This window comes from Cygnus atratus, chromosome 27, assembly GCF_013377495.2.
Source record: "Cygnus atratus isolate AKBS03 ecotype Queensland, Australia chromosome 27, CAtr_DNAZoo_HiC_assembly, whole genome shotgun sequence".
NCBI lineage: Eukaryota > Metazoa > Chordata > Aves > Anseriformes > Anatidae > Cygnus > Cygnus atratus.
In genome coordinates, this window is record NC_066388.1 from 5,281,856 (window position 1) to 5,298,834 (window position 16,979).

Sequence of the window (16,979 nt, forward strand, 5' to 3'; positions counted from 1 at the left end):
GTTCAGGAGCATCTGTTAGCCGTTACGCAGCCTCCAGGAAGCAGATGGGAAAAGATGTGCTTGCCTAAGGGATTTTGTTCATACCTAATATGTATTTCTTCGCAACGTGGTTGCTGTCCCCGTTTCGGAATAAACCAAATGTCTCAGTCATTCTGAAAATACTTCTGATACGCTGCCCAGTGTAAAGCCCTCCTTTCTGAGCTGCTGCAGCTGATGCTAAATTTTGATTCAGACAAGATGCAAGGTTGAAACCCAAGTACTTTCAGAGCTCTGACCCAGTCAAAGGATTAATTGAGATTTAGATCAGAGTGATTGTCATTGTAGCTTATAGATACAAACACATCCCAGCTCTTGCTTTAGGTGACTTTTTACCATTTTTCTTTCTTTCTGTTGCCCACTGGTCTATGCAGTTTTCAGACTGGTGCTGTGAGTTAAGCCTGTAGTTACTTGGGTGCCTTAATTCCTCTTCAAATCAGTGGTTGTTCAGACACCTTGAAAGCTGACAGATGACTGAAGATGCTGTGTTTGTACTCGGACACACATTTCAGCTCCTAATTTGCCATAGGTAGCCACTAAACATCACTGGTGCTTCAGCTAACATTAGGGATTTAGTATGACGACCCCAGCTAAAACATCCCAGTTCATTAAATGGGTGGAGATAAGGCAAGGTGCTATTCAGCTTATTTGTTTTTAAATGTTGCTGAAGAAGCAGAGTGATGCAAAGCTTATTTATCTTTAAATTCTGCCTGAGAGGACCAAGAGCACATCTCCAAATACACCGTCAGTGTGCCCACTACCCCTGCGGACTATTTTGGCCAAGCAGCAATCCTGACAAGGGGCCCCAAGAGACTTTGCTTTGGCTGCAGATTGCTAAAGAAAGGGCAAGAATTTAGGCAAACTCCCAACCCTAAGGCTTCACAAAACCAGAGGCTACTTCCCTGCTGTTAACACTTTGTTGTTGCTCATATTCATAACGGCAGAGAGTCACTCAAAGATGCTGCTCAGTGAAACTTCCTAAGGGAACTTGAAGGTTGTGGGGTTTATTTTTGTTAGGAAATGAGTCACTAGAAGCTTTGCTTCATGGACACTGCTCAGCCACACATCGGTACTGACTATGGAAGTGCCTTTATATGAAGTTTGTCTGCTCCTTGGCTGCCTAAACTGGTACAAGACACACATACTGTATATGATACCTCTTCCAAATAAATCAAGAAGATTTAAAGTGTCTTGAGCGGGAAGGGTCAGGCAGATGTCTGCGGGTTGTCTTTTCAGATGGCACTTGCTATGATGAGATGTGGGTCTTCACATCACCTGGATTCCCAAACTATCGATTCTCCTTTTAAGGGAATGTTAAAAGCAAGTATAACACCATGCCACCGAGTTGCATCTATGCCCGCATTTATTTATACTGAACAGCTTTAAAAATACAGAATAAAATAGCTTTATCTACTATTATTCACAACATCTGGTCCAAATATTACATTTTTAAATATTTAATTGTTTAATGAAGCAATGTTAGAAAAAATATGAAATTAAAAAACTCCATAAAAGAATTACACATCTCAGAAAAAAAACCCCTCTTGCTGTTTAACAAAAAAGTTTTACAGCCAAAGTCAGTCACAAAATATCATGAAAAAAGAAATATTTATCCCCACTGCCTAAGAACAGTTTGTTACGCCAAAGGTTGTTATAAAGAGACAAAGTACAATAATTTGGACTGGCAGCAAGATGACTTACCTGGAAAGATGTAGTAAATGCCAGATAATACACAAGGCAATTCTAAATATCTCTCTCATATCAGTATGTATGGATGGCAATGCACAGTCACAATCGAATTAGAACTAGACAGGAATATTTTGGATATTTCTGAACACAGATCCCCAATACTTAAAAGTAGCCCAGCACTAAGCTGTATAGACTCATGGGCAGAAGCTAAACACTGGCAAACTTGTGGCCTCCTCCAATACTGTAATGACCTACCATAGCTATAGAAACATGAGAGCATAGAGTATCTGTCATCCCATGCCCCAAAAAGGCTGTTGGCCTTGGCAAGAAATACTAAGAAATATGTACCTAGTGGGACGTTTTTGGGGGGAAAAAAAAAAAGTGACCCACTTACTCCTCCCTCCCCTCCCCCCCCCCCCCCCCCCCCAAAAAAAAAAAAAAAAAGAAGTGGATTATGGTTTAAGAAGGCCACATAAAAGAAACACTGTAGGCTGTGCTGGTCTGTCACATGCATTTTCTACATTGATATACATACGTTAAGCACAAGTTGTTTTAGATTGTATAAACATCCAATGGCTAACTGAAACCATTAGAAGCTGGCTGTTATTATACCACGTGTGCCTGTAGTGCTGTTTATACCACAAATTACACAATTTTCGACACCTTTTGTTGAGAATACATAATTGACTGGTCCAGTCTCACTTGACTGATGCTCCTTGTGGTATAAATAGTACCAAGGATTTCAGTTTGCAAGTGCTAATTCTGCATTGGGAGTATCAAGATCTCAGTAGGGAGATGAACAGTAAAGGAAACCCTTCAGTTTTTGGTAGAAACATAAACATGGGTAAATAAAGTATACACAACTACTATAGATTCGTCAATGAAGAAATTCTACCATCACATGACATTGTCATGACAATCATACCACTCCCTCCCAGGAGAACTGTGGTAATTATCCTGAGTGGAAATGTTATTTTTTAATATATGGAAATAAAATACTGCAATATTCATGTACAAACCAAGTTGCCATATTTAAAGTCAGTATTAAAAGGCATAAAGCAAATTCTGGGTTTAAGTTTCAACTTTCTGAGTGAGGCAACTGATTAAGTTCCTCTGCCAACACATTCTAATATGACAACATTAATCATAGCTGAGTTCGCTATGAAACCTAAATTTCTATAGGTATAATTTGCAAGTATTTGCTTTAGAAAAAGTGTTTAAACATGTTAGCAAGAATTCTTAATTTAACTTAAAAAATACAATAGAATATCAATTACAAAAGTCCCAAGTTACATTGTTTTGCATACATTTATACCATCTTAGATATGACAAAATGATATTTCTACCATGAATATTTGCCCTTCCATCTTAAAGTTTGGTTGAAACATCGCCTCTTAACTCATCTCTGAGGTGTTGTCTTCTGTATGTGGTTTTGCTCAACATAGCAGTTTGAAAGGCAGGCAATTACCTACAGGAAAAGTACAGTATTGCATTTACAGCCATATTTCTATATCCAGCCACCTTTACACATCAAATCCTAGATATAAACAGCTAAAACAAAATTTAAATGCTTTTCAAAACTGCAAGTTAGCCCTCTGCAACACATCTGCCAGCAACAACCGCACAGCAGCTCAGACTGCAAACTATGCTCTTCCAGGTAAGAGCATTCCGCAACAGCCACTCTAGGACTCAAATGTAGAAAAGTGTACATGGGAGTAGTACTTAGGGTCCACAATTGCCTGCCACAACTGTATAAAAATGGGGGCAATTCTGAGCATTTCCATTGCAAAGAAAAGTAAGCATTGCATTTGCATCTTCTCTGGGACTGTTTCAGATGCATCAGAAAGAGAATAATTTGCTTTTTCCAAGGCAAATTATTTATCAGCTCTGTCCTTTGCTCACCTCAAACCACTGGAGAGATGCATGCTTTAATATAAATATTTGAGGTGCAGCAGATGTATCAGAACATTCCCTGCATGTCCAGGGTACCACCACTAACTTCATCATAACCTTTCCCTATATGTTACAGGTGCTTCAGCAGATCTCCATTGCAAAACTGAGGCCCATCTTTAACCATTCGTGTTTGTAGTAAGATTGACAGTGTTGTTACACGTGATACAAATTTGGTTACAAAAATGACTGCTAACTACAGCTACTTATTTTAGTGTTACCGAGTTAAGTGGCAAGAAAAGCAAAGCATGCCAGCTAAATGCTACTGCACTTCTCAGCCAGTCAATAGAATCAGTACGGCAGAACCAAAAGTTGAGAAAGAATTAAATCCAAGTTTGACAGAGTAATCTGACTTCACCTATTTGGATAGTCTTTCCTACGCTGCAAGAAAAGGGTGGTATTCTGCCCCAGGAAGAAGGAAAAAATCCTCAGAGTCGTTGCCCTAATTTAACTTAAGTGTCACAAATCATCTTGGCAATTCTTTCTGACATGCTCAATTAAGGCAATACAGAAAATGTACAGCTTTACTCCAGCCAAAGGTGAGAGAAGATAAAATGCTATTTCTCATCATCTGACCTCTTCAGTGTGTAAGCATTCATGTTGTCAAAAGAATATTTGGGGGAAAAGATTAGAAAAGCCTCACAACACAGCTGTCATTGCTGTGCTCAGTTCACAGCAGCATCACTGGAACTGAAACACTTCAGTATTTACGAGGTGGCACTGTTCTACATACCAAAACTTTGCCTCTCTCAACATTTTAAAGATAATCAACTTTGGCATTTTACATGGTAATAACCACCACATACAGGTGTCTTTTTTCGTTTGTTTCCATTTTTAGTTTATTTACTTATTCTTAACTCTTCCATCTCTCCCGCACATCTTTGGTTGCACATAAATTTGGGAAATTTGGAAGCTTTGTGTCACTAATTAGAGGTTTCTGCACTCAAACTATTTGCAAGTGGATGTGGAAATCTAACACCTCACTACCCGAAGAGCAAAATTTCAAATGATAAAAATGACTTAGTTTCACAGGCAAACTAACCTTGTCTATGACACAATATCTCTTCTGACCAGCTTTCGAGATAGTCCAACTGACACCAAGACTGCAAACTATTGAAAGTTCCCTGAAGCAGGGACACACACATGCTTTGTTACGGAAAAAGCGGCATAAAATAGTTTCTGGAAACAGCCATGACATGCTGAAAAGGGTATCAATGGAATCATTCTGATCCTACACTATTCAGTACTGATCCATTAAGCTCTTTCCTTGCCCTCCCCACCCCAACCCTTCCATGCTTCAATAACCAATAACATTCACGTGGAAGTAGACTCAGAAAAAACAGAGTTCCTGCGCTCCTGTCCAGTAGTCAAACTTTGATAAATATATTAGTGAATTACAGGATCTACTGTTACGTTTTTCCAGGAATATAAAATGCAAGCACCGTAGAGCATACTGGCCTTGAAATTACATTACACTACATTTCCCTGATGATCTCCACAGCTTAAAAATGCTTTTGGGGCCACACTGAAGTCTAAAACTAACTTGCAATAGTAAGAACATTAAACATGAATAAAACTTTTAATTATGAATGCATGACGAGCATGAACACTCACATAACATCAGAGCTGAGACTATTCCAGGAAAAAAAAATCTGAATGGTGTCCTGATTGGACCCAATACCCGTTAAACCACCCAGTGGATGAGGACATCAAATGTAGTGTCTCTGTCATTTAAGTTCACCCCTCTAGAAGCAGCAAGCTTTTGTAGTAATCCCACAAAAGAGGGAAAAAAATTAGACAATGCAACAGAAGCCATTCATAGGCAGCACTGGCTCTCAACATCCAAACAAGAAAATTTTGCACAGATCCATACCAGCAAATGCTGGCTGCGATTTGACCATATGGTTTTCCCCACAGGAAAAGCTGTATGCATACAGGTGTTAATTGCTTAGAACCGCTTAACAAATCACCATTTTTGTTCAGAAAACATCTAGCTGGATACATGCGTTTTGCTATAAGAACAGTTATCAGGTCCCATCTGGAAGTTAAGTCTCTCATCTCTACAAAACTCAAGCTACATAAGGCCCTTTAAAGAAAACCTATGCCTGGACACCAGTTAGGTGGTTAAAAGCCCGGCAGAAAAAGAAAACATTTAAAAATGCAAACTGACAAGAAGCGAGTGCTATCTTCTAAAGCAAGAAGCTAATGAAAGTCAGTCATAATTTTCACAGGCAAAATTATAATGGAAACTTCTGTCCTAACACCGGACATCTGACTGAACTATCAAGTAATTTGAAAAATACTCTCATGATTTGCCAGTATAAATTCAGTCTGGTTTCCAGGGATCTGAAAGTATGGAATGTGCAAATCAGTGGTTAGAAAACAATATTTGTGATTAGACAATTTGATTTTTTCCCCCCCACAGGAACTAAATTTTCTGGCTTAATTAACATTCCAAGCAATGAATAAGCCAAAATGGTAGCATCAGTGACTTAAAAATCACCATAAAAAGTAACATTTTCCATAGCACTTACATATTTCAGGAATCTAAGCCCCATTTTAAATAAACAGACTTGGGTATACAGGTATCTGTAGTTTTTGGAAAAAAAAATCAAACAGGAGTATTTGCAAATTTGACCCAGAGACACTAGATCTGGCTACCACCACCCACAACAGGAAAGCTTTTTTTTTTTTTTTTAAATCTGTCTCAGCTCTGGTTCCAGAATTTAAATGCAGATATACAAAACATATATTTTAATGCTTCTTAATCAGCAAGAAACTGCAAATACATCTCTTACTACAACTAGATAATATAATTTCAACTAAGGCTATACTGTAGCTTCCGAGTCTTCATCTGAACTCCTGCAGTTGCTGCTTTTCCTGAAGCCTTTCCATGTGTAACCCATGAAGGTAGGGCTGATGGGCAGGAAGCTGAAACACCTGTATTTTTTTATGAAGTTCATGCCAAAGGGCAAATCATATGTTTCCATGCCATCCAGTGACTTGCTTCCTTTACCAACCCCTTTCTTCCATTTCCTTATTCCTCTTTCTTCAGGGCTTCCTAGAAGTAAAATAAATAAATAAATAATAGGTATGCATATAGATTTATACATACACAGACACACACACATGTATAATAGAGGTAAGAGGAGAAAGAAAGAAAGCTTCAAGTCTCAGCAAAGCACTGGAAAGACCTAGAATCCTCAAAGAGGCAGAAAAAAGGAAAAAAATATTGGAAATGGCAAGTATCTGTTTTAGTATATATCTGGAAGTTGAGGCAAACTTTTGCTCTCAAATGAATGGAAGGAGGTTTGGATCCTAAAATATTTTTACTGTATCTTCTGAAGAATTCTCCTCTGGTTTCATTTCTTTTTCCCAGTTATTTCCTATCTTTAAAGGAGATGAAGACCTTAAGTTGAACAAGATTCAAAGCGTTATCAAGGAAACTGAAGCACACAGGAATGAAGTGGTCTACTGAAGGTGTTTAAAAACAGAAGTTAATAAAAGCGGCAATCACTTGCTCATGTCCTGCCTCCTTGAAATGAAGTACTATCATCATTCAGTAAGACAGTCATTATTTCGAGTAAAATGACAAGTTCATATGCTGACCTGGAATGGTATTATCCAAAATAAATGCAACACAGCCACCAACAAACATGGCTGTAGTGAGAAGAACATTCAATACTTGATCAATGCCTGTTATTCCTAGAAGAACAGAAAAGAAAAAAAATTAGTATTTGATTTTTTAACATATATATGTACATCCTATTCATTTAATGTGGGAGAACTTTAAACTAATGTGGTCCACCACGGGGACCCCTTATTTCCAAAAATTCCATGAATTTTCAGCTGCTTTTACAAATGTCATGAAATACTGTTTAAGTTCCAACCACAGACAACTGTGCAATTGAAATTATTTAGAACACTTCAAAATAGAAAAGGAAAATTTTCATGATGTAATATCATGTGGACTAAACTCCTTTCAAAAACTTTTTTTTTTTTTTTTTTAAGTAGGGCAAGAACCTTGCGGCAGCAATTCTCTAAAAAAGAATGTATTAATAACAAACTAAATCTTGGCTTGAACTATTTATTTATCTAAACATCCTAAAGAAGGTTAGATATGGTCTTAAACCTAGTTCTAAAGTGACAGCTGTAAGAAAATCTGTTTTTTATTTTTTTTAAATCAAGTTAAGTGGTCCTTTACAGCACCTTCCATTGATGATGTACACTGTCATAACCACTATTGAGGAGGTAGTATTAAAAAAAAAAAAAAATCAAAACCAAAACCGCTTCTCCATAGATTCAATAAAACTACAGATTTGCCAGCAGTTTGAATCAAGTTCATTAAAATTCAGGCTCAAAGCATGTCTAGAGAGACAAAAAACGTTTGAAAATGAAAACATATTTCTAGTTTTCAAGTTCTAATTTGGTATTTCCCCTTCCTCTTTTAACATAATTTAAAACTCGGATTCACCTTTCCAGTCCTTATTCCAGTCCAGCTAGCAACTGTGTCCTTGCATTGCTCCACAATTTTATCCAAATAAAGCATGACAACTTGAGATGTATCACACTGAAACAATCAGCTCAGCTCTCAACACCCAAAATAATTTTCCTCTGAATGCACCTGCCTTCTTACCTATAGCTTTTATTGTCTCTGTCATATTTTGTTTTCCTCTTATTTACTTTGTACTTGTATCTACGTTGTATATCAGTATTAGGTAAAAATATGCTTCATGTAAATGAATAGAAACACATACCTGTCACCAGCGGATTTTGTTTGAGATAGCTTGGGAGGACAAGCCCAAAGAAAATGGAAAATCCAAGTACAAACAGATTGCGAGAAGAATTTAAATCTATGAACTGGAGGTTTGACAGACCCACAGCTGTAATCATCCCTAAATAAAAAAAAATAGAACAAGTCTCAGCGTTTAGACTTTTTTCTTTAAAGGGGGAAGGGGGGGGGGGGCAAGATAAATGCAGCACTAGAGTAAAAAGATACTGTCACAGAATACACAAACAGGAGCAAAAAACATACGTTACCAAAGAGAGTGCAAAAGAGGGCACCAAGCACAGGGTCAGGCAGCGATGCAAAGAGAGCACTGAACTTGCCAACCATCCCAAGCAAGAGCATGAAGGCTGCTCCATATTGTATAACCCTGCGACTTCCAACCTGCACAAGAAAAAAAGGAAAGCACACTGGAAAAATTCTGTCCTTTGTCCAACTTCGTGCCTTGCATTTTATTTTATTATTCTCCTTCAGATTCAAAGCTTCTTTTCAAGCTTCCACGTATATTTTTTGCAGTGTTAAAACACAGGCTGCAGACCCTTTGCAAATGTCTTAGAGGACTCAGCTGTAACATGGCTGCAGTCCAGTTCTAACATAAAACTTTGTTTGACTTTGTTTTCATTAATGTTAACAAAACCATCTGTGTCTGCTATAGCCACTATAACCATGAAATGTGGCACGGTCCCATCTACAATAAAAAAAATAAACCGACAATAACTAGGAGTGATTGCAAACAGATCAACTGTAGTGCAAACAACAACAAAATAATGCCATGTGTTGCTGCCCTTTTACACAAGAATAATATATCTCTATCTATAAATCATCTTCCACGTAGTTCAGTTCAAGCAGATATAGCCTTTTTAGATAGATTATCAAGTGATTTTATAACATTCCTCCAAGATCAGAACTGAATTTGCTTCATATGCAAATCATGGCTGTGCTAACACTGAAAGCAAGTGTCTGCACTTCCTTCCCATTTTCATTTAAAGCATTCAGACTTCAGGGCAGTAGTTGTCTGGCATTATGTAGTATTAGTAGTTGGTAAACCTGAATGTTCAATATTTTAAATAGCGTTGTATTTGCTTAAGAGGTCCACTAGAAACAACAACAAAAATTTTGTTACGCTGATACCGTAGTTTCTAGCAAAGCTCTTTGTAGGTCTTTCTTTTACAGAGTACTATGCTTCAAAGAGAAGCTGATGTTAATTTGTTAATCATGTGTGACTGAGCTAAGTAAGTTAAATCAAGAAAAAAAATATACTAGGCATTTTTAGGGTAAAAGTATTCCTCCTGTATTTTTCACTGCTTAACTGTTAGATGAGACATGTTCACCTACAAAAAGAAGCTAGACAGTAAATTTTGGCATTTCAGTAGAAGAATGAGTTAGCCTACAACTTTCCCTATTTAAATAAAAATACTCATTTCCTTATGACCAACAATAACCTTGCTCTAAAATTACCTTGCTGTATGAAATAGGCAGATTCTTTAAAGAAAGAAAGAAAAAAAAAACATGACAATAACATTGGTTTATGCAAATTATCATTCTCTACAAGCAAAATAGATTAAGCTCCAATAGAGTTTTAAATGCTACTGAAAGCATCTTCATCAGCATCTAGATCAAACTATTTAATTATTCCAAGGAACTTGTACACATACTTTAAGTAATTATTTTGGAGTGCATGAATAAATATGGTACTTAGTTCCTTACAGGAGTATCTGTATCATCATCAACATTATGGCATAAACTGCCTATGATTTTGGCCCAACAAATGAGTTTTCATCGATTACCCTCTCACCTACTGTAATTCACTCACAGACTAGCTCAAAGACTTTGCAGTATTACCATCCAGTAAAAGCCTCATATTTAAATTCTAAAATGTAACCATATACTGATTTGAAGCAAAGGAAATGCCTTCTCGAACGCTGCATCAGTATAATGGGATCACTGAGACTATATAGTCTTTTGCTCATGAACACAGGAGATATCCTCTCACAAATAAACAGCAGAGCATCGAAGTAGTAAAAATCTATTTTTATATAAATTGAAGTTGCAAAACTATTAGATTTTTAGGGACAAATGTTCAGCCAGGAAAACAGGACACACAGCAATCCAGCTGTGCAACCCTGGAAAAGGCATATTCACTTTTCCATCATGCTCTCTGAACAAACCTAACTGTAGTTAACTCTGTCCTCTGTAACAGCTGCCAGCTTAACATTATTTTTTTTTTTGCTGTTTCAAAGCAAAATACATGCTCATTTCTGTGGACTCTTAATAAAAAAAAGCACTGTTAATTCATATAAATATGAAGTGAATAACAGAGAAAGAACAGAACAGAATAAACCTTTCTTTAAGGATTTTTCTAGCAATTTTCTTCTAGGAAATTTCCACCAATAACTCAAAGGAAGACTTATACAGACAGCAGATGGTGCTATTACTATTTATATTTTATTCCAAAAGCAAACAGAACCATCCTTTGTGCAGAAAAAAATGGCTGAAGATAAATTCATCATCTATATTAGATTAAGCAAGGGGGATGAGTTATTTTAAGTGGAGTGCATGCATTTTATATCTTGTATTCATTAAATAGATTTATAGCTTACAAACCAAATACACAGCAAGCTGTACATATTTGCAACGTACATTATCTTACCAATTTTGCTGATATTTCTTAACACAGTTAAATTAACAATGCCAAGCAAATCCCTCTGCAGTCCAAGGTCTCTCAGTTCAGCAGGGCATTCAAGCACATGCATCCAGTTTAGTGTGTGAACAAATCAATTCCTCAAGTGCTTAAATATTTTGCTAAGTAACATCCCAAAAAATATGCATTCCCCTAAGCACGCTCAGTGCTTTATAAACCTATCGCAGTGGAGACATACATGCATTTAGCATACATGTAAATTTGAAGTTACTTTGACCACATTTTCAGTTCTAGTTGTGTCAGTGTCATGTCCTAATACAGTTGTGGGTAAGACCTACGGATCTCAGCTTGCATTTTATTTTGTGTCGAAGTGAGACATTAAAAAGTCAGTCCTCTAGAGATGCTATCAGAGTCTAGACATCCAAAAAATATCAATTTCTATACAGTTAGTAGTGTTTGTGCCTCAAAAAAAAAAAAAAAAAACCACACCCTTGAGCCTTAGAATACTTTCTTGTTTTTCAAAAGGACAGTTTATTTAGTATCATCTGCTTTCCGTACATTTTCTAAACGCTATTTACTTTGAATGAAAATAAGACTTTTGGGGTCCTTATCTAGAATGGACTTCTATTGGACAAGGTCTGGTACAGAAAGTTACATGAATTCAGAGTACTCTGTGAAGTTTGTCTGCACAAAGTATTATTTTGCGGAAGAGGATTATGCTGTGAAATAAGCCAGCCACCGGAGGAGATAAAATGCTCAAGTCGCTGACCACTGACTGATCAAGGTAAAGAACATACCTTCGTGATGCCCAAGACACCAATGTTAGGGCTGGAGGAAGTGGATCCATTCCCTGTCCCAAATACTCCATCCAAAACACAGGAGAGACCTTCAATAAAAATCCCTCTGTAATTCACAAACAGAAAAATTGTCAGACTTGTATTAGTGTAGATTCACTTCAGATGGTTCTTCGTGACTGTCGTGCCTATTCAGGCATCTGCGCCATAGGATTTTATAATTCACATTTCAAGCTCCAATACACCTGGAAAAACACCTTGGGTTCTGTTTTCTGTGTCTTACATACCCTTGTTCCTAAAATAAGGAAATTACAAAATAATTGAAGTTAAAATTAGAGCTGTTCTAATTTCTAAAATTATGCTTCAGGCAAATTCAACAAGCTACACTGATTCCAGAACTGATTTAGAGTTCTGTCATCACTGAAATTGTACCACTAAGTTCCTCAGAGTCCAGCAGGAATGGGACTAGTTTTTCAATGTTACATTTGAATCAGGAGTTCAACATGACTGTTGCATCTTCCATTTCAGATCCTTGGCCCTTGTGTTTGACCAAATTTTAACAGTTAATCTGAGAGCACATTCCTGTCTTCTCCTGAGGGGGTTAAAAAAAGTTTTTAAAAAGTAGCGTAAGATACTGAAAAATATATATATGTAATTTTTTTTTTTTTGACGTACCTGTTTATTGCATGAATAGGTGGAGGAGGAGCACATGACAACCTGGCACAGGCATAGTAATCTCCTATTGATTCAATAATGCTAGCAACAACTGCACTAAGCATTCCTATAACTCCAGCAGCTGAAATTGTTGGCAGTCCCCACTGAACTGTGAAGAAAAGAAAACTGAAATCTCTCATGCCACAGAAAGCAATGTAGATATCAAAACATATGGCAATTCATTAATCCTTAATGGAATCAACAAATTCCCTTAACAGTAACACAGCCTGGCAAGTTCAATTAGATTAAAGGAACAAAGGAATAAACGCCTAACTAACTGCTTTGATCATGCTTGGGGGAAAAAAAAAAAAAAAGAAAAGAAACAAACCTGAACCCCACCAAAAAGATTCCTCCTGTGCAGAAGGAAGGAATTTGAACTACTGTTTGGAAAAAAAGAAAAAAAGCCAACAATAATTCAGATCAGTGAGGCAAATGCGACTTAATTATTGTTGCTCTGAAAACTCAGTCTTTGGTTGCAAGTTTAGTCTACCAAACAAAGACAAGATCCAACAACCAGCTATGATCACTGCATAAACACCTTCCAATTCCAGATTTTTGTAGAAGGGAAAGTAAGATTAATTTAAGCCTGTAGAAAAGCTTGGCAGGTTTTCCACAGCAATTGCCTTGATGCTTTTTATCTCTTTGAAAGAGAAGAGCCTCTCACAACAAAAGGAACTTTAAGTCACACAAACATGAATGAACAAGGCTTTACAAATAAGAAAGGTCTAATCAGGGTGGAGAAAAGTCTTCCGCCTCTTCTTTCCCAAAACCTTCTATTATACATTTTGCAAGTAATGCTTTAGAAGTGGTTTCTCCTAAGAACTAATCAGAACCAAAGCATATGGAAAACCACAATGAAGCTCTTCATTAAGATCTAGTGGTATTCGTAATTTCTATTCCAGAAGAATATTACTCTATTATGATGATGTTTATTTCTGAGCAGCACAAATGGGTTGTGCAATTCTATCTCATGTCCTAAGAAATAGCCTTTAACAGCTTTACACTTAGAGCAAAAGAATAAAACCACTGAAGAGGTAATGTAAAACATTTTGCGCTGTCTTCTAATTCCTTTTTTTCTTTGATAAGCATTGATTAGTATCCTTTGGCTTTCCCATAAGCCCAATTCTAACACCACTTCTGGGAGCCAGGACGTTTTTATGCAGTTGCCTAGCATTTGTCCTAATTTAAGAACAGGTGTGTTTGGGGACCGGGGAAGTGTATTAAGTTCGAAAAACTCCAGACACTACTGATTCCTTTGACAACGAGAATCAATGATTTCAGTAGCTCTCTACAGGAGTTATAACAACATATCTTTCTTATTGTATAACATTAACTGCAGCTACCCACAATATTAACACATAGAGGTAAGTCAACCATTACCTGAAAACCCATGTTACACAAAGTCACAACCACGTTATTAGGAGTCAAGAGTTACCTAGATAAACCTTACAAGTTCAAGCTTCAGAGACTTGGTCTTTCCTGTGTGAGACCTTAAGGTACCACATTAAAGAGCAAAAGAAGGGGAAAAAAAACAAGTGTATGTTGCAGTTAATCTAAATAGAGTACTGAGAAAAAGATAACAGGGTTTCTAAGAAGACCACAAGCGATACTCATAGGCCAACTATTAGAAGAATACAGGCCTTAAGAACAGACGTACTTACAAGGATAAGGAACTTTGAACCATGGAGCTACCAACAGCACTCCTCGTCGGGCATCTGTGCGAGCGTAGAAGCCGTACTTTGAACTGTCAGGGGGAAAGACGTCCGTCACAGTGAAGATGAAACAAAGCAGCCATGACACCAAAATTGCTAAAATAATCTGTGAAAGAAGATTAAAAAAAAAGAAGCTGTTTAGAATAAACTATAATTGGCAATATTCACCAATAGCAGTTTCTACACAGAATATCTATTGCGCACACTTCTGAGTGCAATCTTAAGTGATATTTTAAATCCGAACAAGCAGTAAACCCTGTAATAGATCCACTGAGTATCTTTTCCCTCTAATACAGGTGCTGTTACAAAAGATTTAGAATTAGAGTAACTCTTCTCTCCCCTAACAAATGGTACGTCTCCAAATGGGCACTTACATGAACGAGTGAATTAAGTCTACGTTAACACAGAAATACAAGGAAGTCTTTCACATGGAGAAACAGAGTATTGCTTTCATAAAACTAAAAGATAATGATCTTGCCATTCCTTTTTTGAAGGGCTCCATTTTAGCTTTCACTACATGCACAAGTCTACCTCCTTTTCTATCCCCTTCCTTCCCCTCCCTCATCTTCATCACTCCAGCAGCTCCTCATTAGAGATGAATGCCAGAATGTTATCTAGCAAAACTACGAGACTATTTCCTGTTGCAAATAAGCCATTTAGTTAAGTTCCTCACAAGCACATTTAAGCTTTTATCTCAGCTTTGTGATCTACTGTACTACCTAGAAAAAATAAAATCAAGAAAAAAGCCCCAAAACATAAATTGGTTTACTTTTGCCAACCGAAGAACCAGTTCAACTACTTACAGGGAACATCTTAAAAAGCTGCAGCCTATAAGCTGTCCATCCTTTCTTGGATTTGTAAATGGGTAAGGGAAATTTGACATTTCTGGCATACTGAGAAAACAACAACACTAGGAAAATAGTCCTGAGAAAAAAAGGAGGGTAAGACAAAAGAGACATGCCATTAGCACCAATATTTTAAAAATCCTTCTCAGCAGAAACCTGATAATCCTTCGGGCTGTTCAGACTCAGAATACAAATGTACATGCTAAATTTAGCGTAAGACAAAATATAATGAGAGAGTGTATTTTAAATAAATTATTATTCCACAAAATCTAAAACTACATCATTTGTATTCTAAAGTACTGCAACAATAGCCAGCAACAAATAGGTAAACAAGAACGGGAAAATGAATCAGACTACATTTCAGAATCAGAAATATTTTCAGAGTTAAGACAACCATTAGCAAAGAGGTAGGCTACATTTCTCTTTTCTTTTTGTCTCAAATTCTCTAACTATGTGTACCCATGCCCGCACCACACATAAAGCACAAAGGCTACTGCTAGCAAATAGGAAGAAACAGGAAAACTGGAGGCCTATCGCAGGCCAGAGCAATTATACAGTAATTTTTGCATAAAACTTAAAAGCACTTGAAAAATGTCTGTCATGGGAAAATTTGTCTAAAAATTCTTAAGAACCCCAAAGTATGCTGTACGTGCACTTTAACTTTTACATAGCTGATAAACTAGCTGAATGGAGCCCCAAAACCAAGATTCCAGTGAGCTGCAGTTCACCAGTAACCTAGTTTATTACAATTTTTAGATGCCTTAAATATTATGCACTTCCCCCTTGTCAAAACTGCTAAGCTTCTCTGTATGTTAAAAATAATTTAAGTCTACAGTTAAAATCCACTGCAATGAAAAATAAAAACCCAGGATGGGTTGTTTAATTCTGAAACAGTCAAAAAACATTTTCCTGTAAAAAGACTAAAGAAAGAGTCAAACTGCCTGAAGGAGTAAAGCTTTTCTGAAATTTGAGATTATGTTTTCATCGGATTTATAAAAAAAAAAAAGAGACAGATTTTAAGCTTCCCTCCCTTTTCTATTCAAGATCGGTTTTAGTACGCAAAAAAACAAAACAGAGCTTTATTCTCCCTCAGTCACCAGGAACAAAGAGCTCTGCACAAGAAGGGTGTCATTTATAGCTTTCACCCCTGACTAAAGTCGAATGATAAAGACAACTTTTCCTTTGCATTCAGGAAACACTTTGGCATCTCTCCAGAAGTCTATTATAGCAAGATGATGGCCTCCACTCCCTAACAGCAGCTATTCCGGCACGTTAGCCCTGAGGACAGGCAGAAACCATGATTTTTATTTGAAAGTGGCTTATATGATTTAAAACAGTGAGGAGGATACATGCATTGCATGGTATGACGGAGGCTAAAGCAGGAGACAGATGCAAGAAATAAAAACAACAGCTAAAAGTCCTGAACTGTTTCACTGATAACATCAAGATTAGTTTCTCAGTTTGCTTGTCCACATAGTAGGCATAATACTGGGTCATTTAAAATACTACCAAAACTTTAAATACCCGAAGAAACATTTCATTCACCAGGTGCACAAGTGTAAGAATTCAGGAATACTTGCTGTTTTTGCAGAACATAATGCGTTGTGTTTTATTATTAAATTATTTCAAACTGGCACCTGCAGAACAAGCAAGGCCAGAAAATTCTTCTGGAAACTGAAAACCTTGTCAAATAACACCTGCAGCTAATAGAGGATCATAGCTCTTACACAGATATTATTCTGCCGTGCTAGATAGTGAGTGATACAATCATTTTATCTCATCTGAAAACTTGAGACAATTCAAGTGCCACAT

The 16,979-nt window shown here is 37.0% G+C and overlaps 1 protein-coding gene across 4 annotated transcripts in view; it reads right to left on the reverse strand.

The window, feature by feature from the left end:
- Positions 1–1,381: 1,381 nt before the first annotated feature.
- Positions 1,382–16,979, reverse strand: part of SLC23A2 (solute carrier family 23 member 2) — a 58,251-nt gene continuing 42,653 nt past the window's right edge. For all 4 annotated transcript variants that reach the window (XM_035568788.2, XM_050715806.1, XM_050715804.1 and 1 more), the window contains 8 exons: positions 15,126–15,246; positions 14,272–14,428; positions 12,572–12,719; positions 11,900–12,005; positions 8,716–8,845; positions 8,433–8,570; positions 7,285–7,380; positions 1,382–6,736 (listed from right to left, as the gene is read on the reverse strand). In XM_035568788.2, the coding sequence (XP_035424681.1) occupies positions 6,504–6,736; positions 7,285–7,380; positions 8,433–8,570; positions 8,716–8,845; positions 11,900–12,005; positions 12,572–12,719; positions 14,272–14,428; positions 15,126–15,246 (1,129 nt within the window). In that variant the 3' untranslated portion in view covers positions 1,382–6,503. The remainder of the gene's footprint in view (positions 6,737–7,284; positions 7,381–8,432; positions 8,571–8,715; positions 8,846–11,899; positions 12,006–12,571; positions 12,720–14,271; positions 14,429–15,125; positions 15,247–16,979) is intronic.